Here is a 27,125-nt window from a genome sequence, read left to right on the forward strand (position 1 = left end):
TATAGAGATAGATATTTATTATATATGTATTTCAAGATAAGAAAAATAAGGCTAATTCAAGCCTCGCCCGGTGCAAACAAAAACCAAATGAGATCGCCAGTCATAGACAAGGCCTAATTACATCACCACAGTCAGTTCGTTATTTTCTGTTTTCTCTATTTTTTCTTTTTAATAGGACAACTAAGGAGCTGAATTCTCCTAGCATACAGCAGAAAAAGGGGTGGCATGGAATTTATTTCAGTAAAGCAGGGGAAAAAATCTGGGAGGGAAAAAAACCTCAAATACAAGACAGCTGACTGATCTCGGGGGAAACCTGGAGGGCAAAAAGAGCCCATTAGTCAAGTAATGAATGAGTTTTTACATTATTATTTTGTTTTTGTCTTTGAAGTCTAAAATTCAGAAAATGTGGGTCCCATCATTACAAGGTAGCCACAACACAGAAGTGGAACCTCCCTGCCCACTTTTGAGGAAGTCTCATCTGCTGCTGCATGTTCACCCTCCCACCCCCACAGGAGCAATCTGTCGCAAACAGGAAGGGCAGGTGGAACTCAGGATGAGAGGGCGCTTTCCTTCTGTGTTGGCTGGACTTGTGAACGCTGCATCACCTTTTGGCTTTCGACATCTCTAAAATGTTTCTCGACCTGGTTGAAGAAGGAGGCAAAGAAGTTAGCACTTGTCTTAGTGGGACTGTTGCTATGCTCATGAAAAGTAGTGGTTGATGAGGTTGGAAATATTGAATGCAAGATGACGATTTAGAGCACAGTTTGAAATTGAGGGTCACTGATGAACTGTAAAAGGGAGTCAAGATTTTTTTCTTCTTTAAAGCAGCTGTCCCTAACCATTGCGGCTTGGTGGCGCAGCTGTGGGGGGAAAGAACTGGGCCACACAAGCAGCAGTCTGACATACACATACACACAGCTCAACTTGCATGAACAGCGGGTGTAGCTCAACTTGTGACTGGTGGGTTGGCACACACACGCATGCAGCTGAACTTGCACAAATTGAGCTGCAGACGTTTGTGTGCACGCACCAGCCCGCTACTCACACAAGTCGACCTACACGTACATGCACACCAGCCCACCACTCCCACAGCCGAGTTCCAAATAGGCAACGGTCCAGTAGTGGGCTGCAGCCCAGGGGTTGGGGACCCCTGCTTTAAAGGAAGAAAACACAATACCTAAAGGAAAAAATAAGGCATTTGCCTTAATTAATAAGAACGTTTGTGTTCCGCTACAAATATTAAAAAATATTGAAATTATACCAAAAGATTTTGTATCTGACATACAAAACACATCTCTATATAAAACTTTAAATAGAACACACAGATATTTCTCACAGTTCTGCTACTGTAGAATTGTGAAGTTCCATTCTATACTACAAATACAACTACCACTTTAATCATCTGTATTTAAACTTGCCTCTTGTTTGAGAAGACATTTACTTTAAAAAAAAGTTACAGTTGTCCTCAACTTGTCTATGGAGATTCTCAGTCATCCAGGTCATAGTTATGCCAAGGTCCTTTTTCAAAAGGCAACTGGACTTTTTCTTTGAAGACGTTTCACTTCTCATCCAAGAAGCTTCTTCAGTTCTGACTGGATGGTGGGGAATGGAAGGATTTATACTCCTTGCAGACAGCTGGTCATTTGTATTCTTTTAGAGAGTTGTTGAGGCCACCTGGAGGTTTACAGGTGAAACTTGAAAAATTAGAATATCGTGCAAAAGTTCATTTATTTCAGTAATGCAACTTAAAAGGGGAAACTGATATATGAGATAGACTCATTACATGCAAAGCAAGATAGTTCAAGCCGTGATTTGTCATAATTGTGATGATTATGGCGTACAGCTCATGAAAACCTCAAATCCACAATCTCAGAAAATTAGAATATTACATGCAATCAATAAAACAAGGAGTGCACATAGAACAATATCAGACCTCTGAAAAGTATAAGCATGCATATGTACTCAGTACTTGGTTTGGGCCCCTTTTGCAGCAATTACTGCCTCAATGCGGCCTGGCATGGAAGCTATCAGCCTGTGGCACTGCTGAGGTGTTATGGAAGACCAGGATGCTTCAATAACGGCCTTCAGCTCTTCTGCATTGTTCGGTCTCATGTCTCTCATCTTTCTCTTGGCAATGCCCCATAGATTCTCTATGGAGTTCAGGTCAGGCAAGTTTGCTGGCCAATCAAGCACAGTAATCCCACGGTCACTGAACCAGGTTTTGGTACTTTTGGCAGTGTGGGCAGGTGCCAAGTCCTGCTGGAAAATGAAGTCAGCATCCCCATAAAGCTCGTCTGTGGAAGGAAGCATGAAGTGCTCCAAAATCTCCTGGTAGACGGCTGTGTTGACCCTGGACTTAATGAAGCACAGTGGACCAACACCAGCAGATGACATGGCTCCCCAAATCAACACAGACTGTGGAAACTTCACACTGGACTTCAAGCATCTTGCAGTGTGTGCCTCTCCATTCTTCCTCCAGACTCTGGGTCCTTGGTTACCAAATGAGATGCAAAGGTTGCTCTCATCAGAAAAGAAGACTTTGGACCACTGAGCAACAGACCAGGTCTGTTTTTCTTTAGCCCAGGTAAGACGCTTCTGACGTTGTTTGTTGTTTAGGAGCGGCTTGACAAGAGGAATATGACATTTGAAGCCCATGTCCAGGATCCATCTGTGTGTGGTGGCTCCTGATGCACTAACTCCAGCCTCAGTGCACTCCTTGTGAAAGTCCCCAACACTTTTGAATGGCCTTTTCCTGACAATCCTCTCCAGGCTGCGGTCATCCCTGCTGCTTGTGCACCTTTTTCTTCCACACCTTTCCCTTCCACATAACTTTCTATTAATGTGCTTTGATACAGCACTTTGGGAACATCCAACCTCTTTTGCAATTACCTTTTGAGGCTTTCCCTCCTTATGGAGGGTGACAATGATGGTTTTCTGCACAACTGTCAGGTGAGCAGTCTTCCCCATGATTGTGATTCCTACTGAACCAGACTGAGAGACCATTTAAAGGCTCAGGAACCCTTTGCAGGTGTTATGGCTTAATTAGCTGATTAGAGTGGGACACTTTGAGCCTAGAATATTGCACCTTTTCACAATATTCTAATTTTCTGAGATTGTGGATTTGGGGTTTTCATGAGCTGTACGCCATAATCATCACAATTATGACAAATTACGGCTTGAACTATCTTGCCTTTCATGTAATGAGTCTATCTCATATATTAGTTTCCCCTTTTAAGTTGCATTACTGAAATAAATGAACTTTTGCACGATATTCTAATTTTTCGAGTTTCACCTGTATCTGTGTCATCAGGGTCACCTGAGTAATGCAAATGGGTGTGTAGCCTTCTTGGAACTGTTGAAAGGACTCTGTTGTAGACTGGAGATAGATGTCATACTCCTCCCCCTCTGTTGAGAGGGCTGTTCAGTTTTGACATAGATGGCCTCTTTGACCCCTCTTTCAAACCAGCGGTCCTCTCTGTCCAGAATGTGGACTTTGGTGTCTTCAAAAGAGTGGCCTTTGTCTTTTAAGTGCAGATGGACTGCTGAAGCTTGTCCTGATGGGTTTGTTCTCCTATGCATTTATGAAGAGGTTGTTTTGTTTCCCCAATGTACAGATCTGCACATGGCTCACTGCATTGTACTGCATATACCACGTTGCTCAGTTTGTGTCTGGGTGTTTTATCCTTGGGGTGGACAAGCTTCTGCCTTAGTGTATTTGTGGGTTTGAAGTGTGCACATATTTCATTTATTTCATTTTCATTTATTAAATTTATATACCGCCCTTCTCCCGAAGGACTCAGGGCGGTGAACAGGGCATATATAAATAGAAAATACAAAAATTAAAAGAGAATTAAATAATTGCCCAGATAAAACAGTAACAGTATAAAAACCCATTAAAAACGCTAACATTCCCCCATCAGGCCAGGCCAGCTTGTTCAAATAAATGGGTCTTCAGACCGCGCCAGAAGGAGCGAAGGTCCGGTGCCGTCCGGAGCTCAACCGGCAGTTGGTTCCATAAAGCCGGAGTGCCCACAGAGAAGGCCCTCCCCCTGGGGGCCACCAGCCGACATTCTCTGACCGGAGGCACCCTGAGGAGGCCCTCTCTGTGGGAACGCACAGGGCGGAGGGAAGTTGACGCCGGCAGCAGGTGGTCCCCGAGGTACTCCGGACCCATGCCATGTAAGGACTTAAAGACCATAACCAAAACCTTGAATCTCACCCGGAAGACAACTGGTAACCAATGCAGCTCGCGGAGCAAAGGTGTAACATGGGAGTACCGGGAAACTCCCAAGACAACTCTCGCGGCCGCATTCTGTACCAGTTGGAGCCTCCGAGTGGTCTTCAAGGGGAGCCCCATGTAAAGAGCATTGCAGTAGTCCAGGCGAGAGGTCACGAGCGCATGAGTGACCGTACACAGGGCATCGCGGTCCAGATAGGGCCGCAACTGGCACACCAGGCGAACCTGGGCGAAAGCCCCCCTAGTCACGGCTACTATATGGTCTTCCAGGGTAAGCCATGAATCTAGGAGGACTCCCAAGTTGCGAGCCCTATCCACGGGGGGTAAAAACTCACCCCCCATAGAAAGAGGTGGAATATTTTGAATGTCCCGGGATGCCGGAATGCACAGCCACTCAGTTTTGTCAGGGTTGAGCTGAAGTCTGTTCCTCCCCATCCAGACCCGAACCGCCTCCAGGCAACGGGACATCACATCGAGGGCATCACTGGGGTGGTTTGGGGTCGAAATGAAAAGCTGGGTATCATCGGCGTACTGATGATACCCAACTCCAAAACCACGAATGATCTCACCCAGCGGTTTCATGTAGATGTTGAACAGGAGAGGCGAGAGGACCGACCCCTGAGGAACTCCACAAACGAGAGCCCTTGGGGTCGACCTCTGCCCTCCTGCCAACACCGACTGCGAGCGTCCCAGGAGATAGGAGGAGAACCACTGAAGAACTGTGCCTCCCACTCCCAATCCCCTGAGACGCCGCAGCAGGATACCATGGTCGATGGTATCGAAAGCCGCCGAGAGGTCTAATAGGACTAGGACAGAGGAATGTCCTCTGTCCCGGGCCCTCCAGAGATCATTCACCAGAGCGACCAATGCCGTCTCCGTGCTGTACCCGGGCCTGAAGCCCGATTGGGACGGGTCTAGATAATCCGCTTCATCCAGAACCAGGGGGAGCTGATGCGCCACCACACTCTCAACAAACTTCACAAGAAAGCGAAGGTTGGAGACCGGACGAAAGTTATTCAACACAGCTGGGTCCAGGGCAGGCTTGTTGAGGAGAGGTCTCACCACCGCCTCCTTCAAGACGGCGGGGAAATTACCCTCACTCAAAGAAGCAGATATAATTGCCTGGAACCAGCCTCGTGTCCTCTCCCGAGCTGCATAGACCAGCCAAGAAGGGCACGGGTCCAATAAACATGTGGTGGAGCTCAACCTCCCCATAATCCTGTCCACTTCCTCAGGGGTCACAGAATCAAACTCCTCCCAGATAACATCGACAAGACCGCCCGTGTCCTGATCGTCGGACTCTGCGCAGTTGGAGTCCAGACCGGTCCGAATCCGAGCGATTTTATCCAACAGATGTTGACCAAACTCCTCGGCACGACCCTGCAAGGGTTCCTCCCTCACCTCCTGATTGAGGGAGCGGGTCACCCTAAACAGGGCGGCCGGGCGATTATCTGCGGACGCGATGAGGGCAGAGAAGTAATTACACCTCGCCGCCCTCATCGCTGCGAGATAAGACCTAATATAGGTTCTTAGTCTCAACCGGTCGGATTCGGATCGGCTGGACCTCCAACAGCTCTCTAGGCCCCGTTTCCGACGCTTCATCTCCCGGAGCTCCGCAGAGAACCATGGAGCTCGTTGGGATCTGCACCGGGTCAGGGGCCACAAGGGTACAACTCGGTCAAGTGCCTCAGTGGCCGCCCTTTCCCAGGCTTCCACTAGGGCATCCGCCGAGTTGTGAGCAACGGAGGCAGGTGGGGACCCCAGCGCTGCCTGGAACCTGTCAGGATCCATTAAGCGCCTGGGGCGGTACCATCTAGTTGGCTCCGTCCCCCCACGGCGGGGGGTGGCAAGACGGAAGACCAGCCGCAGGAGGTAATGATCGGTCCATGACAGGGGCATAATAAATGGAGAGCCCCCACCAAGATCATCAAACCACCGTCCAGATAAGAAAACCAGGTCAAGGGTGTGGCCTCCCTCATGAGTTGGTTCAGAAATTACTTGCGTCAGGTCCATGGCCATCATGGAAGCCATGAACTCCCGAGCTAACTCAGATGAACCTCCTAGGGATGGTAGATTGAAGTCACCCAAAACTATGAGTTTGGGGAACTCAATCACCAACCCAGAGAGGACATCGAGTAGCTCAGGCAGGGCTGCCGCTGTGCGTCTAGGCGAAAAGTACACCAGCAGCAAGCCCAACTGCGCCCTCGGACCAAATCTCAAAAAGAGAGACTCACACCCGACTATCTGAGGAACGGTGGTCTCCCGCGGACATAAGGTCTCCCTGATAGCTACCGCCACTCCCCCGCCCCTACCTTGAGCCCGGGGCCGGTGTAGCACCCGGAAACCTGGTGGGCAGAGATCGACCAAAGGGACCCCACCCTCTGGGCCCAACCAAGTCTCCGTGTTGCAAGCCAGGTCCGCATGCTCACCCTCAACTAAATCCCGAACAAGGGGAGCTTTATTAACCACGGACCTGGCATTCAGGTACACCAGCCGGACCTCAGGAGGCTGCGCATCCTTGCTCCCGGGACCTCGGGGAAGAAACAGAGGGTCGGAGCGCCTCACCACTTGTAAGTAGCGGAGACGACCCCCCCGGTAACGATACGGCCCTCTGTTCATGCACCTGCTGCCATTCCCCAACGTCGTGGGAATCGGTAGTCCCACGACCCGCTCCCGAGCCCCGGAGGCAACCACACCCCGCTCTCCCCCCACGCGATCAGACCCAGGCCTGGCCTGAGCCACGGTTGATTGACCACCCCCCATAGCCAAACAACCACCACCCACTCCCGCCCCTCTCCCTAACCCCATAAAAATTTTTACTAAAAAGTTAACCAGGGGCCTCCTATTAAATTTATATTGAAGGCCCCTGCCCCTGCCCAGCCATCTCTCAGGGTCCCAGTAATCGGGCCCTTCATCGAGATTGGAGGTGGTAAAAAAGGCGGGTCGCACCCAGGAGAGGGGGGCACCCCTGAGGGCGAACAAGTCCGTGCTAGTGTATCGATACATACAAGTCCAGGAGAGTCCAGGAAAGGCGGTCCCATAATTGATAAGTTCGATAGGAGGATCGAGACATAGGAAGTGAGTATCTGGACCATCACCCAACTTCACTGCCACTCAGTTGGGTGCCCCCAGAAACAGGCCACCCCCCGTCCTCTCACGACGGGTTGCAACTCTGTTCCCGGGGGTGGTCCAAGATATGCACCCTGGGTAGGGCATACCCCATAGAGCTCCCACCTCTATGGGCTGCAGATGTAAACCCAAGCCACTCTCCCACTGTGGCTTGTACCCAGGTCCGTCCAAGTCCAAAGGGGAAAGGGGAAAGGGAGGCAGGCAGAAAGTTGGTAAGCGGGTAGATATGTAACCAGGGCAGAGGGGCTAGCCAGGTCAAGATGGTGAATCGCTGTCTAGTAACGGCTGGTGACTCCAGTTGCTCCCATAGTTGCTCCCATAGTTGCTCCCATATGTTGTGTTGGCTGAAGATCCTCTTGAGCTTTTCTGATATTCCTGCAATGTATGTCATTCTTGGATGAGAAGCGAAAGGTCTTCAAAGAAAAACAAGTCCAGTTGCCTTGTGAAAAAGCACCTTTGGGATAGTCTTCAACTTATGACCAGAATTGGGACTGGATTTTCAGTCGTAAGTTGCAACAGTCACACGTCTAGGCACCCACATGACCAGAACTGACTTTGTGATTGTACAGCTGTTAAGCGAATCATGTAATCATAAGTTGGAATCCATTCTCCTGAATAGGTGTTTTTTGCCGGAAAGTGGCAAAAAACCATTTGTAAATGTGAGCCAGTTGCCAAGTGCCCAAAATGCAGTCATGTAACCACCAGGATGTGTGAGAGACAATTTACAACAGCTGAAGTGCTTTATAAGCTATAAAGCACCCTTTCCACCGCTACTGTAACTCGAAACCAGACATGTCAAACTCGCGACATCACATGACGTCACGCGACGTATCAGAGCTTTTTCTCCATTGCCGGCAATGGGGTGGGCGCGGTTTCCTTGTGATGCGTCCGGTCTGTGGGCCAGCAGTTTGACACCCCTGCTCTAAACTGTTGTTAAACAACCAATCATAAGTCAAGGACTATTTTTACTGCTTGAGGCACATGTGTGATGGAATGTGCATCTGCATCAGAAGAGGAGGAGGATTTGCCAATTCAGACCATTCCCAGAAGGAGACCAAGATAAAGAAATTGCACAGTCGCGAGCAAAAGTGGGGAGGGGAAGAGGTTTAGGGGAATCACATCCTGGACCTAGAATCTCTCAAGATGTATCTAGTAGCTTAGAAAGTTATACCTTTAGTTTGGCAAAAATCTATTAGGTGTAAGCAAATAAAGGATTGGACTTGATTGGATCTCACTGTCTTGCCTCTGGGCCTGAGCTTGACAATATGAAGCCTACAATTATACGTTGTATCATCATAGTCTGTTAAAGCACTATTACTGAATCAACCACAATTGTTTGAGTTCACAGAATATAATAAGTATAAGCCAGTATTTATGAATTATGGTGACTGGGCTCACACACATGCCAAAATCAAAACCATATAATGGCTGAGCAAGATATGTGAATTCAGTTCAAATTCACTTTTGAATCTGTATGATCAAGGTCAAGCTTGCTTGTGCGGCTGTTTTTTGAACCCCATTTTCTCTTTTCCCTGACAACCCTCTGACCATTGTATACAGTACTTACTATTTTGCGTACATGACTTAGGGCACTCCCCTCTTTGCCTTTACAGTTTTCCACTTGGTATGGAGGGGCAATGACAACTTCTTCCATCACGACTATATTCTTCTCTTGCCATTTACAATCTTTAATACTGGAGGAAGGACAGAGAAATTTGATTGGCTTCACTAATGAAAATTCATGGCCATTTGTAATGGAAAAAGGGAACAGGAAAGTGCTGTTTGTTCTTGTGATCATCTGTCCAATGACTTCCTTTTTAGCCCAAGTAGTAATGCCTACTCCTGAACATTCCCATATTAGTTTCTCATGACTGTGAATTTGCTCTGAGTGTTCTGAAATATATAATCTTACAAAAAAGCCACTGTTAATTTTTATTTTTATCAGTGTACAACCTTCAATTAAGATTAACATCTTTTTAATCAACTAAGCATCTGTAGATGCTGAACTTTATTAATTGTAGATATATACAGCTTAGGTTCACATATCATGTTAAATTATGGTTTTGTCAATGAAATTTGATTAAATTTGTACATAATGTATTTGCAGACCTAAATCATAAAAAGGACTTACTTCACACATAGTGATAAATCAAAATCAAACAAACCACATAATGGCTTAGCATGATATTTAAATGTTGTTGCACAGTTTAGACTTGTAAAAAACAGATTTAACATCAGAATCATGTAATAAATGAAAAAGAGTGTAACAGGTATTTTAGCTATAAGCTGATTCTTTTAATGAGCAGCTCTGCAACTTTCACAATGTATTAGATTCAATATAATTGTTTTTTATTATTGAATAAATTTAAACCCTTTGGAAGTACTGTTCCATCTCAAAAAATAATTGGAATATACACTGGGATTTGGGGGGGGACTTGTGTAAAGTAAGTTTGTGTGATAAAAATAAGTAAAGTCTTCATGAAGCAAAATTCACACCAACGTAAGTTCACCAGCAAATAATCATATATTATTTTCTACCAAATAGCCACCATAAAAATTCAAATTATCTGGGTTTAGAATAATCCACCTAGCATATTCAACTTCAATCACAAAAAGTGGGCAAAAAATGCAGATTTACTTCCAAGCTCTTGGTTTTCAAGCAAATTGAAAGAAAAACCCAATTAACATCTGCTTGCATTTGCTGGGATCAAAGTGTTTGGGAGGGATAAACATACTCCATAGCAATTTCTGCTCAAAAGTTATCTCCTAGTATATTATATCTGTAAAAATTCCTGCTACTTACGTCTTGTGTATAGTCTGGAATAGTTGCTGTCCTTCCAAAGAGACCCCAGCACTAATTGCATACGCCTGGCTCAGCTTTTCTTCCTTCTCCATCCGTGCTTTGTTTGCAAGCTATAAAGATGCATAAGAGATGCAGTAACCTTAATCTTCAAATGGAATTTGATTTGCAGGAAGACAAAGTCTGGATGATATAGATGAGACAAATCCCATCTCATGAAGTTAAGATCTTTAACTAGATGAAAAACTTTCCAAACAATGTAAAACAAAGGAAATTTTAAAATATGGAAGCAATTAGGTACTTTTTAAAGGGGAGGAGGGGGAAAGGTGAGGGACAACAAAGAACAGGTGACATAACCCAACCTAATAGCCAAAGCCAGGAATTTTGGGAGTCGAACTCCACCCATCATAAAGTTGCCATGTTTGAGTCTAGAAGAAATGTAGAAAATGCTCCACATACAGCTTTATTTGTAGGAAACAGATTTGGGACTGTAGTTTTCCATAAATAATTCCATTTATTTCTTTGGCAATAACTAAACTGTGGCTACTGAACAACACCAACAAGCATCCATGTTTTTTCACTCAATTAACAAGTGCTAATAAAGACTGACAGATGAAGAAGCCACTTAATTGGGAATATAGTCCCAACAGGCATACAAGAGAGCTGATGTCATGGTTCCGATTAATGAGACAGTTCAAACAACATTCAAGCATTGTTTTATCTTAAAGTCTATAATCATGAAACGAAACATCAGCACTCATGGATGGATGCCAGAATCTGAAATCTCCTCTCCTAAGCCCATCGTATCATACACAATTCCCAACCTTAATTACACATCATAAATCACATTATCCAATTAGTTTTACATATGAAGTTTCACTTCCTTTCTGTAGAGTGCGCTATTCCTTATCTTCTCAAAACATCCGGTTGATGTGCCCCCCCCAGGGATTCAAAGCGAAGCAGTTAAAGTAACAGGCTGTCTCTTATATTGTCAATGCAAAAACATGTCAATGTTTGCAGCATTGACATCCGCCCCCCCCTTACAAAAAGAACAGATCCTGTAATGTAAACAAACACAAGTTAGGAGCTGGCTTTTGGTTTGTTGGGAGTGTTTCTCATAAAACTTTTTGATAAGTCTGTCAGCTTTCACATCACTAGATTTCACCCAAATGGCTTCAGACAATGGGTATCCCTTCCATTGTACTAAGTACTGCAATTTTCCCTTAAAGATTCTAGAGTCAAGAATACGTTTCACTTCATAGTGGGTCTGACCCGCTACTATGAGGGGTCTGGGTGCCTTCTTAGGGGAAGGTCTTAAAGTGGAGGCCCGAAAAGGTTTCAGTAAGCTACAATGGAAAATCAGGTGAATTTTTCCCCAAAGTCTGGGGAGTTTCAATTCTGTGACCGGGTTGATGATTCTCACAATGGGGAAAGGCCCCAAGAATTCCGGTCCTAATTTCTTGCTGGGTAATTTGAGGCGTAAATATTTAGTTGACAGATAAACCTTTTCCCCAACTTGGAATGTTCTTTGGGGAGCCCTCTTTTTATCAGCCTGTTTTTTATAAGTCTCAGAAGTCTTTTTTAACGCCATTTTTGTGTTTTTCCAAACCTCTTCCCACCCCCTCATCCATTGATCAAGTGTCTGGAAAGCGGAGGGCACCTGAGGGTAGTCAGGCAACGGGCTGAACTCTTTCCCTGTGGCTACTCTGAAAGGTGTGTAGCCAGTGCTGCTGTGAACAGAATTATTGTAGGCCACCTCGGCAAAAGGGAGGTGGTCAGTCCAGTTTGTCTGTTGGTAGGAAACATAGCATCTGAGGTATTGCTCCACCATTTTGTTAGTGGATTCTCCAGCCCCATTGGTAGCTGGATGAAAAGCAGATGATAAGCCTTGGGATGATCCAATTAATTTAAGGAAATTCCTCCAAACTTTTGCTGTGAACTGCACTCCTCTATCTGAAATTATTTGCTTAGGGGTGCCATGCAAGTCGGTAGATATGTTTCAGAAACAATTTACTCAGTCGTGCAGATGGGAGTCCTTTACAGGCGATAAAATGAACCTGTTTTGAAAACAGATCTATCACAGTCCAGATGACAATATTTCCTCTACTTTTGGGTAGGTCTACAATAAAGTCCATAGCTATTTCTTCCCAAGGTAGAGAAGGGTCTGCCACCGACTGCAGTAACCCAGGGGTTTTCCCTGGAATTCTTTTCATGGTGGCACATACGGTACAACTCATGACATAGTTTTCTACATCTTGTTTTAGCCCTGGCCACCAAAATTGCCGGGGGATGAGGTGTAGTTTTTAAATATCCGAAGTGTCCAGCCTCTTTTACATCATGGCTGTGTTTGAGAGCATTGAGACGGAGGGCTTCAGGTAGATACAATTTCCCCCCTTTGTATGCCAAACCATCCCTGCATGTTAGGGAGGTTTGATTATCTTTGAGCCATTGATCGGTGAGGAGCTCTCATTTTATCTTCTTCGCTCCCAGGTCATCAGGATTTGGGTTTTTGCGAGGTGTGAGTTGTGCCGTAGGTTGTGAACTGGGGATAATTGCCTCGTAGACCTCTTTGCATTCACTTTTGTACTGTGGCAATCAGGATAGCGCATCAGCTAGGAAGTTTTTTCTTCCTGGTATGTACTTTAGAGTAAAATTAAAAAGGTTAAAGTACTGTGCCCATCACACTTGCTTTGGGGACAATTTGCGGGGAGTTTTTGAAGTATCCATACTTCAAAAGGCACCTTGCTCGGATCCGGACCGGTCTGGACTCCGACTGGGCAGAGTCTGACGATGAGGATACGGGCAGCCTTGTCGATGTAATCTGGGAAGAGTTCGACCCTGTGACTCCTGAAGAAGTGGACAAGATCATGGGGAAGCTGAGCTCCACCACGTGTTTGTTGGACCCGTGTCCCTCCTGGCTAACTTATGCGGCCCGGGATGGGACACGAGGCTGGCTCCAGGCAGTGATTACTGCCTCTTTGAGTAAGGGTAGCTTTCCCGCCGCCTTGAAGGAGGCGGTGGTGAGACCCCTCCTCAAGAAGCCTGCCTTGGACCCAGCAATATTGAACAACTTTCGTCCGGTCTCCAACCTTCGCTTTCTGGCGAAGGTTGTTGAGAGCGTGGTGGCACAACAGCTCCCTTTGTTCTTGGATGAAGCTGATTATCTAGACCCGTACCAATCGGGTTTCAGGCCCGGGTACAGCACGGAGACGGCATTGGTCGCGCTGGTGAATGATCTCTGGCGGGTTCGGGACAGGGGCTACTCCTCTGTCCTAGTCCTTTTAGACCTCTCAGCGGCTTTTGATACCATCGACCATGGTATCCTGCTGCGACGTCTCAGGGGGTTAGGAGTGGGAGGCACAGTTCTCCAGTGGTTCTCCTCCTACCTTCTGGGACGCTCGCCGTCGGTGTTGGCAGGAGGGCAGAGATCGACCTTGAGACCTCTCATTTGTGGAGTTCCTCAGGGATCGGTTCTCTCGCCTCTCCTGTTCAACATCTATATGAAGCCGCTGGGTGAGATCATTCGTGGGTTTGGAGTTGGGTATCATCAATATGCTGATGATACCCAGCTTTTTATTTCGACCCCAAACCACCCCAGTGATGCCCTCGACGTGATGTCCCGCTGCCTGGAGGCGGTCCGGGTCTGGATGGGGAGGAACAGGCTTCGACTCAACCCTGACAAGACTGAGTGGTTGTTCGTGCCGGCATCCCGGGAAATTCCGATTATTCCATCTTTGGCCATGGGGGGTGAGCTATTACCCCCCGTAGATAGGGCGCGCAACTTGGGGGTCCTTCTAGATTCACAGCTCTCTTTAGAAGAGCATATCGGAGCTGTGACTAGGGGGGCCTTTGCCCAGGTTCGCCTGGTGCGCCAGTTGCGACCCTATCTAGACCGGGATGCCTTGCGTACAGTCACTCATGCGCTCGTGACTTCTCGTCTAGACTACTGTAATGCTCTCTACATGGGGCTGCCCTTGAAGTCCACTCGGAGGCTCCAACTGGTGCAAAATGCAGCCGCGCGAGTTGTGCTGGGGGTTTCCCGATACTCCCATGCTACACCTTTGCTCCGCGAGCTGCATTGGCTGCCGGTTGCCCTCCGGGTGAGATTCAAGGTGTTAGTAATGACTTACAAAGCCCTACATGGCATGGGTCCGGATTACCTACGGCAACACCTGCGGCCGGCGTCAACCTCCCTCCGTCCAGTGCGCTCCCACAGAGAGGGCCTCCTCAGGGTGCCTCCGATCAAAGAATGCCGATTGGTGGCCCCCAGGGGGAGAGCGTTCTCTGTGGGCGCGCCAGACCTATGGAACCGCTTGCCGGTTGAGCTCCGGACGGCCCCCGACCTTCGCTCCTTCCAGCGCGACTTAAAAACATATCTATTCGAGCAGTCTGACCTGGTCTGATGGGTTAGGGTAGGGGTTTTAATATGTTTTAATACTGTTTTAAACTGGGCTAAATATTTAATCGTTTTTTTAACTTTTGTATTCCGCTTTTTTATATTTATTGCCCTGTACACCGCCCTGAGTCCTTCGGGAGAAGGGCGGTATAAATAAATAAATAAATAAATAAATAAATAAATAAATAAATAAATAAATAAATAAATAGCTGCCTCTTATATTGTCAGTGCAAAAACATGTCAATGTTTGCAGCATTCACATCTATATTTCTATAGAGAAACCCATTTAGCAAAATTGCACTACCATAATAACCGAAACTCTGAAAGGCAGTGGTACCGTATAGTGGTACCAGACATTGACCTTATACTGTAGAGGTAAATATTTCTGCAAGATGCAACACGCACTTGGTATGTTTGTAAATACTGCTGTACACTTGCAACCCATTCATTGCATGTCCAATGCAAAGCCAGATTACTTGAATAATAATAATAATAATAATAATAATAATAATAATAATAATAATAATAATAATAATAATAAGAAGAAGAAGAAGAAGAAGAAGAAGAAGAAGAAGAAGAAGAAGAAGAAAAAGAAGAAAAAGAAGAAGAAAAAGAGGAGGTAGTAGTAGTAGTTGGAAAGGACCTTGGAGGTCATCTAGTCCAACCCCCTGCTCGGGCAGGAAACCCTATACCATTTCAGGCAAATGGCTGTCCAGTCTCTTCTTAAAAACTTCCAGTGTTGGAGCATTCACCACTTCTGGAGGCAGGTTGTTCCACTGGTTAATTGTTCTAACTGTCAGGAAGTTTCTCCTTAGTTCTAGGTTGCTTCTCTCCTTGACTAGTTTCCATCCATTGCTTCTTGTCCTGCTTTCAGGTGCTTTGGAGAATAGCTTGACTCCCTCTTCTTTGTGGCAGCCCGAGATATTGGAACAATGCTATCATGTCACCCCTCACCCTTCTCTTCGTTAAACTACACATACCCAATTCCAGCAACCATTACCTATGTTTTAGCCTCCAGTCCCTCAATCATCTTTGTTGCTCTTCTCTGTACCCTTTCTAGAGTCTCAACATCTTTTTTACATCGTGGTGACCAAAACTGGATGCAGTATTCCAAGTGTGGCCTTACCAAGGCATTGTAAAGTGGTATTAGTACTTCATGTGATCTTGATTCTATCCCTCTGATAATGCAGCCTAGCACTATGTTGGCTTTTTTGGCAGCTGCAGCACACTGCTGGTTCATATTGAAGTGATTGTCTACTAGGACTCCGAGATCCCTCTCAGTTACTACTACTGAGCAAGGTACCACCCATACTATACCTGTGCATTTGATTTTGCCTGCCTAAATGTAGAACCTTACTTTTTTCACCATTGAATTTCATTTTGTAAGATAGCGCCCAGTGTTCGAGTCTGTCCAGATCCTCCTGTATTTTAAGTCTATCTTCTAGAGTATTGGCTATTCCTGCCAGCTTGCTGTCATCTGCAAATTTGATCAGTTCCCCATCTATCCCCTCATCCAAATCGTTGAAGATGTTGAAGAGCACTGGTACCAGAACAGAGCCCTGGGGAACCCCCACTACACACTTCCTTCCATGTAGATGCAGTTCCATTGAGGACCACACGCCAAGTACAGCCTCTCAGCCAGCTACAAATCCATCTGGTGGTGATGCTATCTAACCCACATTTTTCTATCTTATCAAGTAGTAGGTTGTGATCTACTTTATCAAATGCCTTACTGAAGTCCAAGTAAATTACAGGTGAAACTCGAAAAATCAGAATATCGTGCAAAAGTTCATTTATTTCAGTAATGCAACTTAAAAGGGGAAACTAATATATGAGATAGACTCATTACATGCAAAGCAAGATAGTTCAAGCCGTGATTTCTCATAATTGTGATGATTATGGCGTACAGCTCATGAAAACCCCAAATCCACAATCTCAGAAAGTTAGAATATTGTGAAAAGGTGCAATATTCTAGGCTCAAAGTGTCCCACTCTAATCAGCTAATGAAGCCATAACACCTGCAAAGGGTTCCTGAGCCTTTAAATGGTCTCTCAGTCTGGTTCAGTAGGAATCACAATCATGGGGAAGACTGCTGACCTGACAGTTGTGCAGAAAACCATCATTGACACCCTCCATAAGGAGGGAAAGCCTGAAAAGGTAATTGCAAAAGAGGTTGGATGTTCCCAAAGTGCTGTATCAAAGCACATTAATAGAAAGTTATGTGGAAGGGAAAAGTGTGGAAGAAAAAGGTGCACAAGCAGCAGGGATGACCGCAGCCTGGAGAGGATTGTCAGGAAAAGGCCATTCAAAAGTGTTGGGGACTTTCACAAGGAGTGCACTGAGGCTGGAGTCAGTGCATCAAGAGCCACCACACACAGACGGATCCTGGACATGGGCTTCAAATGTCGTATTCCTCTTGTCAAGCCGCTCCTGAACAACAAACAACGCCAGAAGCGTCTTACCTGGGCTAAAGAAAAACAGACCTGGTCTGTTGCTCAGTGGTCCAAAGTCCTCTTTTCTGATGAGAGCAACTTTTGCATCTCATTTGGAAACCAAGGACCCAGAGTCTGGAGGAAGAATGGAGAGGCACACACTGCAAGATGCTTGAAGTCCAGTGTGAAGTTTCCACAGTCTGTGCTGATTTGGGGAGCCATGTCTATGGCTCTCTATGGGGTTCAGGTCAGGCGGGTTTGCTGGCCAATCAAGCACAGTAATCCCACGGCTCCCCAAATGTGTGTGGTGATTGGCCAGCAAACCCGCCTGACCTGAACCCCATAGAGAATCTATGGGGCATTGCCAAGAGAAAGATGAGAGACATGAGACCGAACAATGCAGAAGAGCTGAAGGCCGCTATTGAAGCAACCTGTTCTTCCATAACACATCAGCAGTGCCACAGGCTGATAGCTTCCATGCCACGCCGCATTGAGGCAGTAATTGCTGCAAAAGGGGCCCAAACCAAGTACTGAGTACATATGCATGCTTATACTTTTCAGAGGTGCGATATTGTTCTATGTACACTCCTTGTTTTATTGATTGCATGTAATATTCTAATTTTCTGAGATTGTGGATTTGGGGTTTTCATGAGCTGTAAGCCATAATCATCACAATTATGACAAATCACGGCTTGAACTATCTTGCTTTGCATGTAATGAGTCTATCTCATATATCAGTTTCCCCTTTTAAGTTGCATTACTGAAATAAATGAACTTTTGCACGATATTCTAATTTTTCAAGTTTCACCTGTATATCTACAGCATTCCTCTGATCCACTAATTTTGTCACTTGGTCAAAGAATGCAATAAGATTTGTCTGGCTTGATCTATTTTTGACAAACCCATGTTGACTTTTAGTGATGACTTTGTTTGCATCAAAGTGTCGCCGATTTGCTGTTTGATTATCTTTTCCAGAATCTTCCCAGGTATTGAGGTCAGGCTGATAGTTCTGTAGTTTCCTGGATCAATTTTCCCCCTTTTTTGAAGATGGGAACTACATCAACTCTCTTCCAGTCCTCTGGTAGTTGCCCAGTGCTCCAGGATCTTTGAAAAATATAGTTCAGTGGTTCTGAGATCACGTCTGCTAGTTCCTTGAGAACTTTGGGGTGTAATCCATCTGGTCCTGATGATTTGAACTCGTCTAGGCTGGACAGGTGCTCACTTACCATTTTGTTGCCTATCTTAACTTGCGTTTCTATTCTGTTTTTTATAGCACTGGTTTTGGTAGGTTGGACTGTTTTTTCCCTTTGTGTAAAGACAGATGCAAAAAACGAGTTAAATAGTTCTGCTTTCTCCCTGTTGCTTGTCACCTTTTTGCCACTTTCCCCCACTAATGGACCAATCATTTCCTTAACTTTTTTCTTGTTTTTTACATGTTGAAAGAAGCTTTTTTGTTATTTTTTACTTTGGTCGCAAGCCTTAGTTCATTTTGAGCCTTAGCTTCCCTCACTTCATGTTTGCAGGCACGGTCTATTTGCTGATATTCTGACTTAGTTATGTGCCCCTCTTTCCACTTCTTATACTTGTCCTTTTTATCTTTCAATTTATCAGAGAGTTCTTTATGCAGCCATGCTGGTTTCTTTTGAGAGCTGTTATTTTTCTTCTTTGTTGGTATTGTGCTAGACCAGGGATCAGCAACCTGAAACAGTGAAAGAGCCACTCAGAACCGGTTCCCTCACAAAAGGAAAAACTGGGAGCCGCAAAAAATGTGTGCGCATGTGCGTACATGTGTGCATGCGCAGAACAGGGTTTGACTGAACAGTGGAGCCAAGGCGAGATATGCACCTACCCTGCATATTTGAATTGATTGGTTGAACTTTTTTAGTCCCACTTTTTTTTTTGGACTGCACATGGCAGAGGACTGGGAGCCACAGGAGACGGCTGAAAGAGCCGCATGCGGCTCCGGAGCCGCGGGTTGCAGACCTGTGTGCTAGACTGAGCCTTTATTATCTCACTTTTCAAAAATCCGCAAGCTTCTTGAGTTTTTTTCCCCTTTAGGATTCTCATCCATGGAATTCTTCCCAAGGTCTCTCTAAATTTATTGAAATTAGCTCTTTTAAAGTCCAAGACTCTAGTTTGGCTGTGTTCTATTGCTTGTGCTTCCAGAATGTTGAATTCCAATATTGCATGATCACTTCCTCCCAAGGTTCCTGTGGCTTTGACACTTTCTATCATTTCATCTCTGTTAGTGAGAATTAAATCCAATATGGCCAATCCCCTAGTTCCCTTCTCTACTTTTTGGGAGAGAAAGTTGTCTGCTAGGTTTGTCGGGAATCTGTTTGATCTTCCACTTGGTGCAGAGCTTGTCTCCCAGTTGGTATCAGGGTAAAGTCCCCCATTACTATTGTGATGTGCTTCCTACATACCTTAGTTAGCTGACTAGCAAAAAGTTCATCTATTTCCTCTGCTTGGTTGGGCAGCCTATAGTATACACCTATGGCAATGTCATTTTCCCCCCTTTTTATATTGACCCAAATGCTTTGAAGTTTACAGTTTTCATCATTATTGTGCTCTATTTCTGTAGAGATAAAGTTATTTCTTATATATAGAGCAACTCCACCTCTTTTGTTTAGTCCGTTTCTTTTAAATAGTTTAAATCCCTCTAGCTGTGTGTTCCATTTGTGGGTTTCTTCCCACCATGTTTCCATAATGGCAACAATACCATATCCGCCCTCATTTACCTGAATTTCTAGTTCACCCTGCTTACTGTTCATACTCTGCGCATTGGTGTACAGACATTTGAGTCCTTTGTTTACTTGTTACATAACTTGTGTGGTGCCTGACTTCCCCTATTTTCTTAGATTGCCGGGGACAGTGATGTTCTGTATCAATTAACTCACTGTCCCTGTTGTTTAGTTTAAATATTCCTCCAGAAAAGCTGTGAATTTATTGCCAACTCAGTACTGTACATTGAAATGTGTATTATTCAGTTTTCCAAATCTCACATGTAACGTAGAAAATGAGGAACTTCTGAACATTTGATTTCTCACACTCATTATTCCTACAAAATGCGTACATCTATGTAATAAATCCCAAATCCAAGCAAGCAAAAGTTAGACTCTCTATGCCTAAAGTAAGAGCCTTAAAATCAGTAACCTGGAGACAGGCTTTTAGGTAAAAAGGGGGGAAAAACATATAAACAGCTGACCCACTGCCTTAATAGGGACAACCTCATTCCAGTGATAAACAAGAGGGTAAGCCAGCTTTCTTGAATCTAGCATTCTCCCATCCTGTCCACTATAGTCTATAATCATATATAACACTGAGGGAAAGCTGCTTTGTCCAATTAAAATACATCAGGGAAATGAGATATAGTTGAACAATAAACTACTCTCAAGATTATGAATATATTAAAGCAATGGCTATGATAGCATCTTTGCCATGATAGTATCTTTGCCATGAAAACCCTATGGACAGTACCAAAAGGCAAAACGATATGACGCTGGAAGATGAGCCCCTCAGGTCGGAAGGCGTCCAATATGCTACTGAGGAAGAGCAGAGGGCTAGTACTAGTAGCGCCAGAAAGAATGAAGCGAGTGGGCCAAAGCCGAAAGGACGCTCAGCTGTGGATGTGTCTGGTGGTGAAAGGAAAGTCCGATGCTGTAAAGTTTTTTTCTCCATAGGAACCTGGAATGTAAGATCCATGAATCAAGGAAAGCTGGACGTGGTCAAACAAGAGATGACAAGACTGAACATCGACATCTTAGGTATCAGCGAACTAAAATGGACAGGAATGGGTGAATTTAATTCAGATGACCATCAGGTATACTACTGCGGGCAAGAATCCCTCAGAAGAAATGGAGTAGCCTTCATAGTCAATAAAAGAGTAGGAAAAGCAATACTGGGATACAATCCTCAAAATGACAGAATGATCTCAGTTCGAATCCAAGGCAAACCATTCAATATCACAGTAGTCCAAGTCTATGCCCTAACCACCGGTGCTGAAGAGGATGAAATTGACCGGTTCTATGAAGCCCTACAGCACCTTATAGAACTAACACCAAAAAATGATGTCCTTATCATCATGGGGGATTGGAATGCTAAAGTAGGAAGCCAAAAGATAACCGGAATAACAGGCAAGTTTGGCCTTGGAGTACAAAATGAAGCAGGGCACAGGCTGATAGAATTTTGTCAAGAGAATACGATGGTTATAGCAAACACTCTTTTCCAACAACCCAAGAGACGGCTCTACACATGGACATCACCAGACGGTCAACACAGAAATCAGATTGACTATATGCTCTGCAGCCAAAGATGGAGAAGCTCTATACAGTCAGTAAAAACAAGACAAGGAGCTGACTGTGGCTCAGACCATGAGCTTCTTGTTGCAAAATTTAGGCTTAAACTGAAGAAAGTAGGGAAAAGCACTAGGCCACTCAGGTATGAATTAAATCATATCCCTGTTGAATATACAGTAGAGGTGACAAATAGATTTAAGGAATTAGATCTGATAGACAGGGTGCCTGAAGAACTATGGACAGAGGTTCGCAACATTGTACAACAGGTAGCAACCAAAACCATCCCAAAGAAAAAGAAATGCAAGAAAGCAAAATGGCTGTCTGAGGAAGCTTTGCAAATAGCTGAAAAAAGGAGGGAAGCGAAAGGCAAGGGAGAAAAAGAAAGATACGCCCAATTGAATGCAGAATTCCAGAGAATAGCTAGAAGAGATAAGAATGCCTTTTTAAATGAACAGTGCAAAGAAATAGAAGAAAACAATAGAATAGGGAGGACCAGAGATCTTTTCAAGAAAATTGGAGAGATGAAGGGAACGTTCAATGCAAAAATGGGCATGATAAAGGACCAAAATGGCAGGGACCTAACAGAGGCAGAAGAGATTAAGAAAAGATGGCAAAATTACACAGAAGAACTATACAAGAATGAGCTTAACGTCCCTGATAATCACAATGAGGTGGTCACTGACCTCGAGCCAGACATCCTAGAATGTGAAGTGAAGTGGGCCTTAGAAAAGCTGAGCAACAACAAAGCTAGTGGAGGTGACAGTATTCCAGCTGAGCTATTCAAAATCTTAAAAGATGATGCAGTAAAAGTGCTACACTCAATTTGCCAGCAAATTTGGAAAACTCAACAGTGGCCACAGGATTGGAAAAGATCAGTTTACATTCCAATTCCAAAGAAAGGCAGTGCCAAAGAATGTTCAAACTATCACACCATTGCACTCATTTCTCATGCTAGTAAAGTTATGCTTAAAATCCTACAAGCTAGACTCCAGCAGTATGTGGATCGAGAACTACCAGAAGTACAGGCAGGATTTCGAAGAGGCAGAGGAACTAGAGATCAAATTGCCAACATACGCTGGATCATGGAGAAAGCTAGAGAGTTCCAGAAAAACATCTACTTCTGCTTCATTGACTATGCTAAAGCCTTTGATTGTGTGGATCATAACAAACTGTGGCAAGTCCTTAAAGAGATGGGAGTACCAGAACATCTTATTTGTCTCTTGAGAAACCTATATGCGGGCCAAGAAGCAACAGTGAGAACTGGACACGGAACCACTGATTGGTTCAAAATTGGGAAAGGAGTCCGGCAAGGCTGTATACTGTCGCCTTGCCTATTTAACTTATATGCAGAGCACATCATGAGAAAGGCAGGGCTAGATGAATCAAAAGTTGGAATTAAGATTGCTGGAAGAAATATCAACAACCTAAGATATGCAGATGATACCACTCTAATGGCAGAAAGTGAAGAGGAACTGAAGAGTCTCTTGTTGCGAGTGAAGAAGGAGTGTGCAAAAGTTGGGTTGAAACTAAACATTAAGAAAACCAAGATCATGGCATCCGGCCCTCTCAATTCCTGGCAAATAGATGGGGAAGAAATGGAGGTAGTGACAGATTTTATTTTCCTGGGCTCCAAGATCACTGCAGATGGGGACTGTAGTCAAGAAATTAAAAGACGCTTGCTCCTCGGGAGGAAAGCCATGGCAAATCTAGACAGCACACTAAAAAGCAGAGACATCACCCTGTCAACAAAAGTGCGTATAGTCAAGGCTATGGTCTTCCCAGTTGCAATGTATGGCAGTGAAAGTTGGACCATAAGAAAGGCTGAGCGCAAAAGAATTGAAGCCTTTGAACTCTGGTGCTGGAGAAGACTCCTGCGAGTCCCTTGGACTGCAAGGCGATCAAACCGGTCAGTCCTAGAGATCAACCCTGACTGCTCTTTAGAATGCCAGATCCTGAAGCTAAAACTCAAATACTTTGGCCACCTAATGAGGAGGAAGGACTCACTGGAGAAGAGCCTAATGCTGGGAAAGATTGAGGGCAATAGAAGAACGGGACGACAGAGAATGAGGTGGCTGGATGGAGTTACTGAAGCAGTAGGCGTGAGCTTAAATGGACTCCAGAAGATGGTAGAGGACAGGAAAGCCTGGAGGAACATTGTCCATAGGGTCGCGATGGGTCAGACACGACTTCGCAACTAACAACAACATGATAATTTATGTTGCTTGAAAATTATGGGTTATATTTTCAAATTGAGGATAATGAGAAATTTAAAGGACAAGAGCTAGACATTTAAATTTAAGATGATTAGACATGTGAACACAAAACATGTGCTTTGTCAAACGTTGCTCCCAATTTGCCTGGCTAAGCCTGCAGCTGGCTTGCACAGTAAGAATGGGCAGCCAACCCTGCCTTGAATTTTGAAAGATGGTTAAACTATTCCTCACTACTGTGACTGGCAAGTGATCTTCTGCTGGCTTATAAGTTCCAATGTAGTAGCATATTCATAACCTTTAGGGTGATTCTCGCATGAGCAAAGTTCAGTATTTTTATCTGTTATTTTAAACTTCCAGCCTTTCAAAATGAAAATATTTTTGTTGGGTGGCAAGAGAAAAGTCAAAGTCGACTAGTACTGCTGATAAGTCAAGAAAATATGAAACATATTTATTTCTTGGCCAACCCAAATGAAATAATTTGAACCATTCATGAGAAGGAATGCACAACTTTATTCATACTTTTATAAAACTGCAGTACTAGAATTTGAGAATTCCTGGATTAAGCAATATTCAACAAGTAAATTACCAGAAAAAATATTAACTTGAAAACTATTTAGTGTTGCTACTCAAACAACATGATTAAGAACATCAAGATGCAATTTAAAAGCCAAGTGGAAATAAACAGTTTATGCTGTGAATAGCTTCTGAATGTAGGTTCAATATATTCAATGACTTGAAAAAACATCTTCACAAGATTCTTACCTTGCTAACATTGAGTGAAGCTAAAGGTGGGGGTGTTTCTGTACGGTCATTGATTATGTTAACTTCTGATACATACTGTAAATTTATAAGTAAGATATCTGCATGGTTAGGTTTACCACTTGAGGAAGGGCATTCTGGGGAAAAAACATTAAGGAAACATACAAAGGTTGTATAGCAGCTCAGAAAATGATACACTTCTATGAAGGAAGAATTTATATTTATGGTACATTCAATATAATCAGGATTGCCTCCTGAGAATAGTTGTAAACAAAGTCAACAGGACAGGATTTGTTCACTTAAAATATTGAGCAACAGGTGCTAACTAAACCAAATCCCCCACCCCACCATTTTCTTAGTAACTATCAGTTCCACTGTAAAACTGCTGTAACAGCACACAAAATCTCTGTGGACTTTGCTGTCAAATCACCCCAACACTAATTTCATTGTAATCAAATAAAAAAGCTTTCTGGATCAGATCAAAGATTTACTTCTTCAGCCTCCTACCACACCAATGCAACAGTGTCTTGTGCTGCTACTCTGCAACACCATGGATAGTCCTTTTCCTCCGTGAATTTATTTACAGTAGTTCACCCTTCCAAAGCCATACAGGTTGAAATGAACTGCACTTGGAAGGCAGAGGAAGTGTGGAATTATCCTTTCATGTCTCCCTAAACCCGTAGATATTACACTATGGCATTCTAATAAACAAGAAAAATGTTTCCTGCCTTCAGGGGTGTCAAACTGCCGGTCCGTGGGCTGGTTGCATCATACGGAGGCCATGCCCACCCCAGCTATGCAAAAAAAGTCACAATACATCACAACACATCACATGACATAGCACGTTTGACACCCGTGCCTTAGGTGAAGAAAGATGCCAGATAGACCACTGCATTGCTAGGACATGTTATCCCAAGCCTAGCTTCTTCCCTTTCAATTGCTATAAACGTACTGTACATCACACTGAAATAGTGTATTAAAACCTCTCCCTATCACTCATAAAGTCAACCTCTCGTTCTTCCCCAATTCAAGAACTAGGGCCCAGGCCATGAGTGCCTGAATGTGCTCAGTGAAGATCCATAGCAGTTATAAGAGAAAACTATTGAAGACTAAAAGCACCTTTCTTTTGCCACAAATCTTCTTCCAATTCAAATTGCATTCCAGTTCACATAACAGTAAATCCCAAACCAAATACTCTCAGGAAGGATTTACACATACACACACTCAATAGCTACATCAAAAGCAATTACATAAACAGCAAATGAAGACTTACAATTTATTGACTTGCATACAATGCTTTCCAAAGACAATTATTCATACATTTGGATTACTATCCATCAAATGCTGAGAAGTATTACACATTTTCTGTGAGTTATATCAAGCGCAGATGCTTTTCTACCAATCAAGGCTGCCTCCAACTTCCTCAGGTTTAACTTAAATCTTCACTCTCAATAAAACCCTGCACCAGTCTCCATTCCTCCTACTCCACATATTATTCTTAACATATCCTCCAATTTTTCTCCCATTTTTATTACAATGCCAGAAAGCACTTTCTGGACTTCAGTTTTCACATCTTATCCATCCATTAGCACTCCATTTCCCCACAACTTTCCCTTCCTTAACTAACTGAATGGCTCTTCCTCACTGTCCTTCCTGTACAGCAGGCATGTCCAAACTTTTGGCATATAAAATATATAATTTATTATATAAGGTAAAGGTTCCCCCGCACATGTGTGCTAGTCGTTTCCGACTCTAGGGGCCGGTGCTCATCTCCGTTTCAAAGCCGAAGAGCCAGCGCTTGTCCGAGGACGTCTCCGTGGTCATGTGGCCGGCATGACTAGACATACATATACATTAAAACCTAACACTATCTTGTGGGGCCGCATTACTCGCTGTCCAAGGCTGCAAGGGTCCCATGGGCTGCAGGTTGGACACACCTGTACAGGTTCACCTCTTGCTCCAGATTCCCCATTCCATATTGAAACAGTAATTGCCTGGCTCAAATGATACCCAGACAGCACTTCACTGAAGTCTTCTCTTTCAAAATTAGCCCCCCCTCCCCTAAAATCACGGTCATAGGTTTCCTAAGTCTTTGACGTAGAGCTCACTCCAGCTACAGCCCCAACCTTTCCAAATCTGTCACAGCTCCTCAAGCTGCCTCTAGCTGTCGAAGAAGGAGCAGGCTCACGTGCCCCCTTCCCATACAGCCCTCTCGTAGGCCCGGCGCCGGCCTCCCCTCGCCCTATTCTTCTTCCAGTCAGGATACTGAGTGCCAACATCTTGCTGGGGTAATCAAAAGCCACCACCTCGCCTTGCAGCCGCTGCTCCTGGCAAGTCCGGCACGACACCTGACTTCCCACACTGAAGTACTCGCCCGGAGCCGCCATTTTGTTTCAGGTCCAGGCCCCCTTCGTTCCCCAGCTGCGCCTCTGCAACCTTTGCCGAGGTGGCAGAAGGGAATGCGCGAAGAAAGGGAGCGCCGAAACGGATCCCGGTGCACTGGACTCTATTTAGCCGCCTAGTTCCTTCAGCCTAGGCGGCAAAAAAAAGGACGAGTGGCCAAGGCGACGGGCCTGTACGTCAGCCGCTCACGCACGTACGTGATGTCACCTCGCAAAGCGAGAAGCGGTTGGTTAGCTGTTCGACAGTTCCTTCTTAGGGAGGGGCGAGGATGCCCTTCCAACGTTTAGAAAGAACGTGATGGGACGCAGAGGCCGATTAAAAGAGCGCTGGGAAACGCTGGAAGGACAACAGGGTGGCCGTGAGCCGGCGAATGTCCTGCTCGGGGGGAGGGGAGTAAGAGACGTTTGGGCTGGGACTTTATGCAGGTTTTCCTTGAAATGAACCCGGGTAAGGTTTGC

At 44.7% G+C, this 27,125-nt stretch overlaps 1 protein-coding gene across 1 annotated transcript; it reads right to left on the reverse strand.

The window, feature by feature from the left end:
* On the reverse strand, nucleotides 1-26,823 carry LOC308676072 (protein LSM12). Its single transcript, XM_081341783.1, has 5 exons — nucleotides 26,531-26,823; nucleotides 24,268-24,401; nucleotides 10,170-10,279; nucleotides 8,934-9,060; nucleotides 1-641 (listed from the first exon to the last, which is right to left on the reverse strand). Exons 1-5 carry the CDS (start codon nucleotides 26,649-26,651, stop codon nucleotides 549-551), a joined length of 585 nt encoding a protein of 194 aa, XP_081197909.1. The 5' UTR covers nucleotides 26,652-26,823; the 3' UTR covers nucleotides 1-548.
* Nucleotides 26,824-27,125: the final 302 nt, after the last annotated feature.

The sequence above is a fragment of the Vipera berus genome, assembly GCF_964194415.1.
Source record: "Vipera berus genome assembly, chromosome: W".
Taxonomy (NCBI): domain Eukaryota; kingdom Metazoa; phylum Chordata; class Lepidosauria; order Squamata; family Viperidae; genus Vipera; species Vipera berus.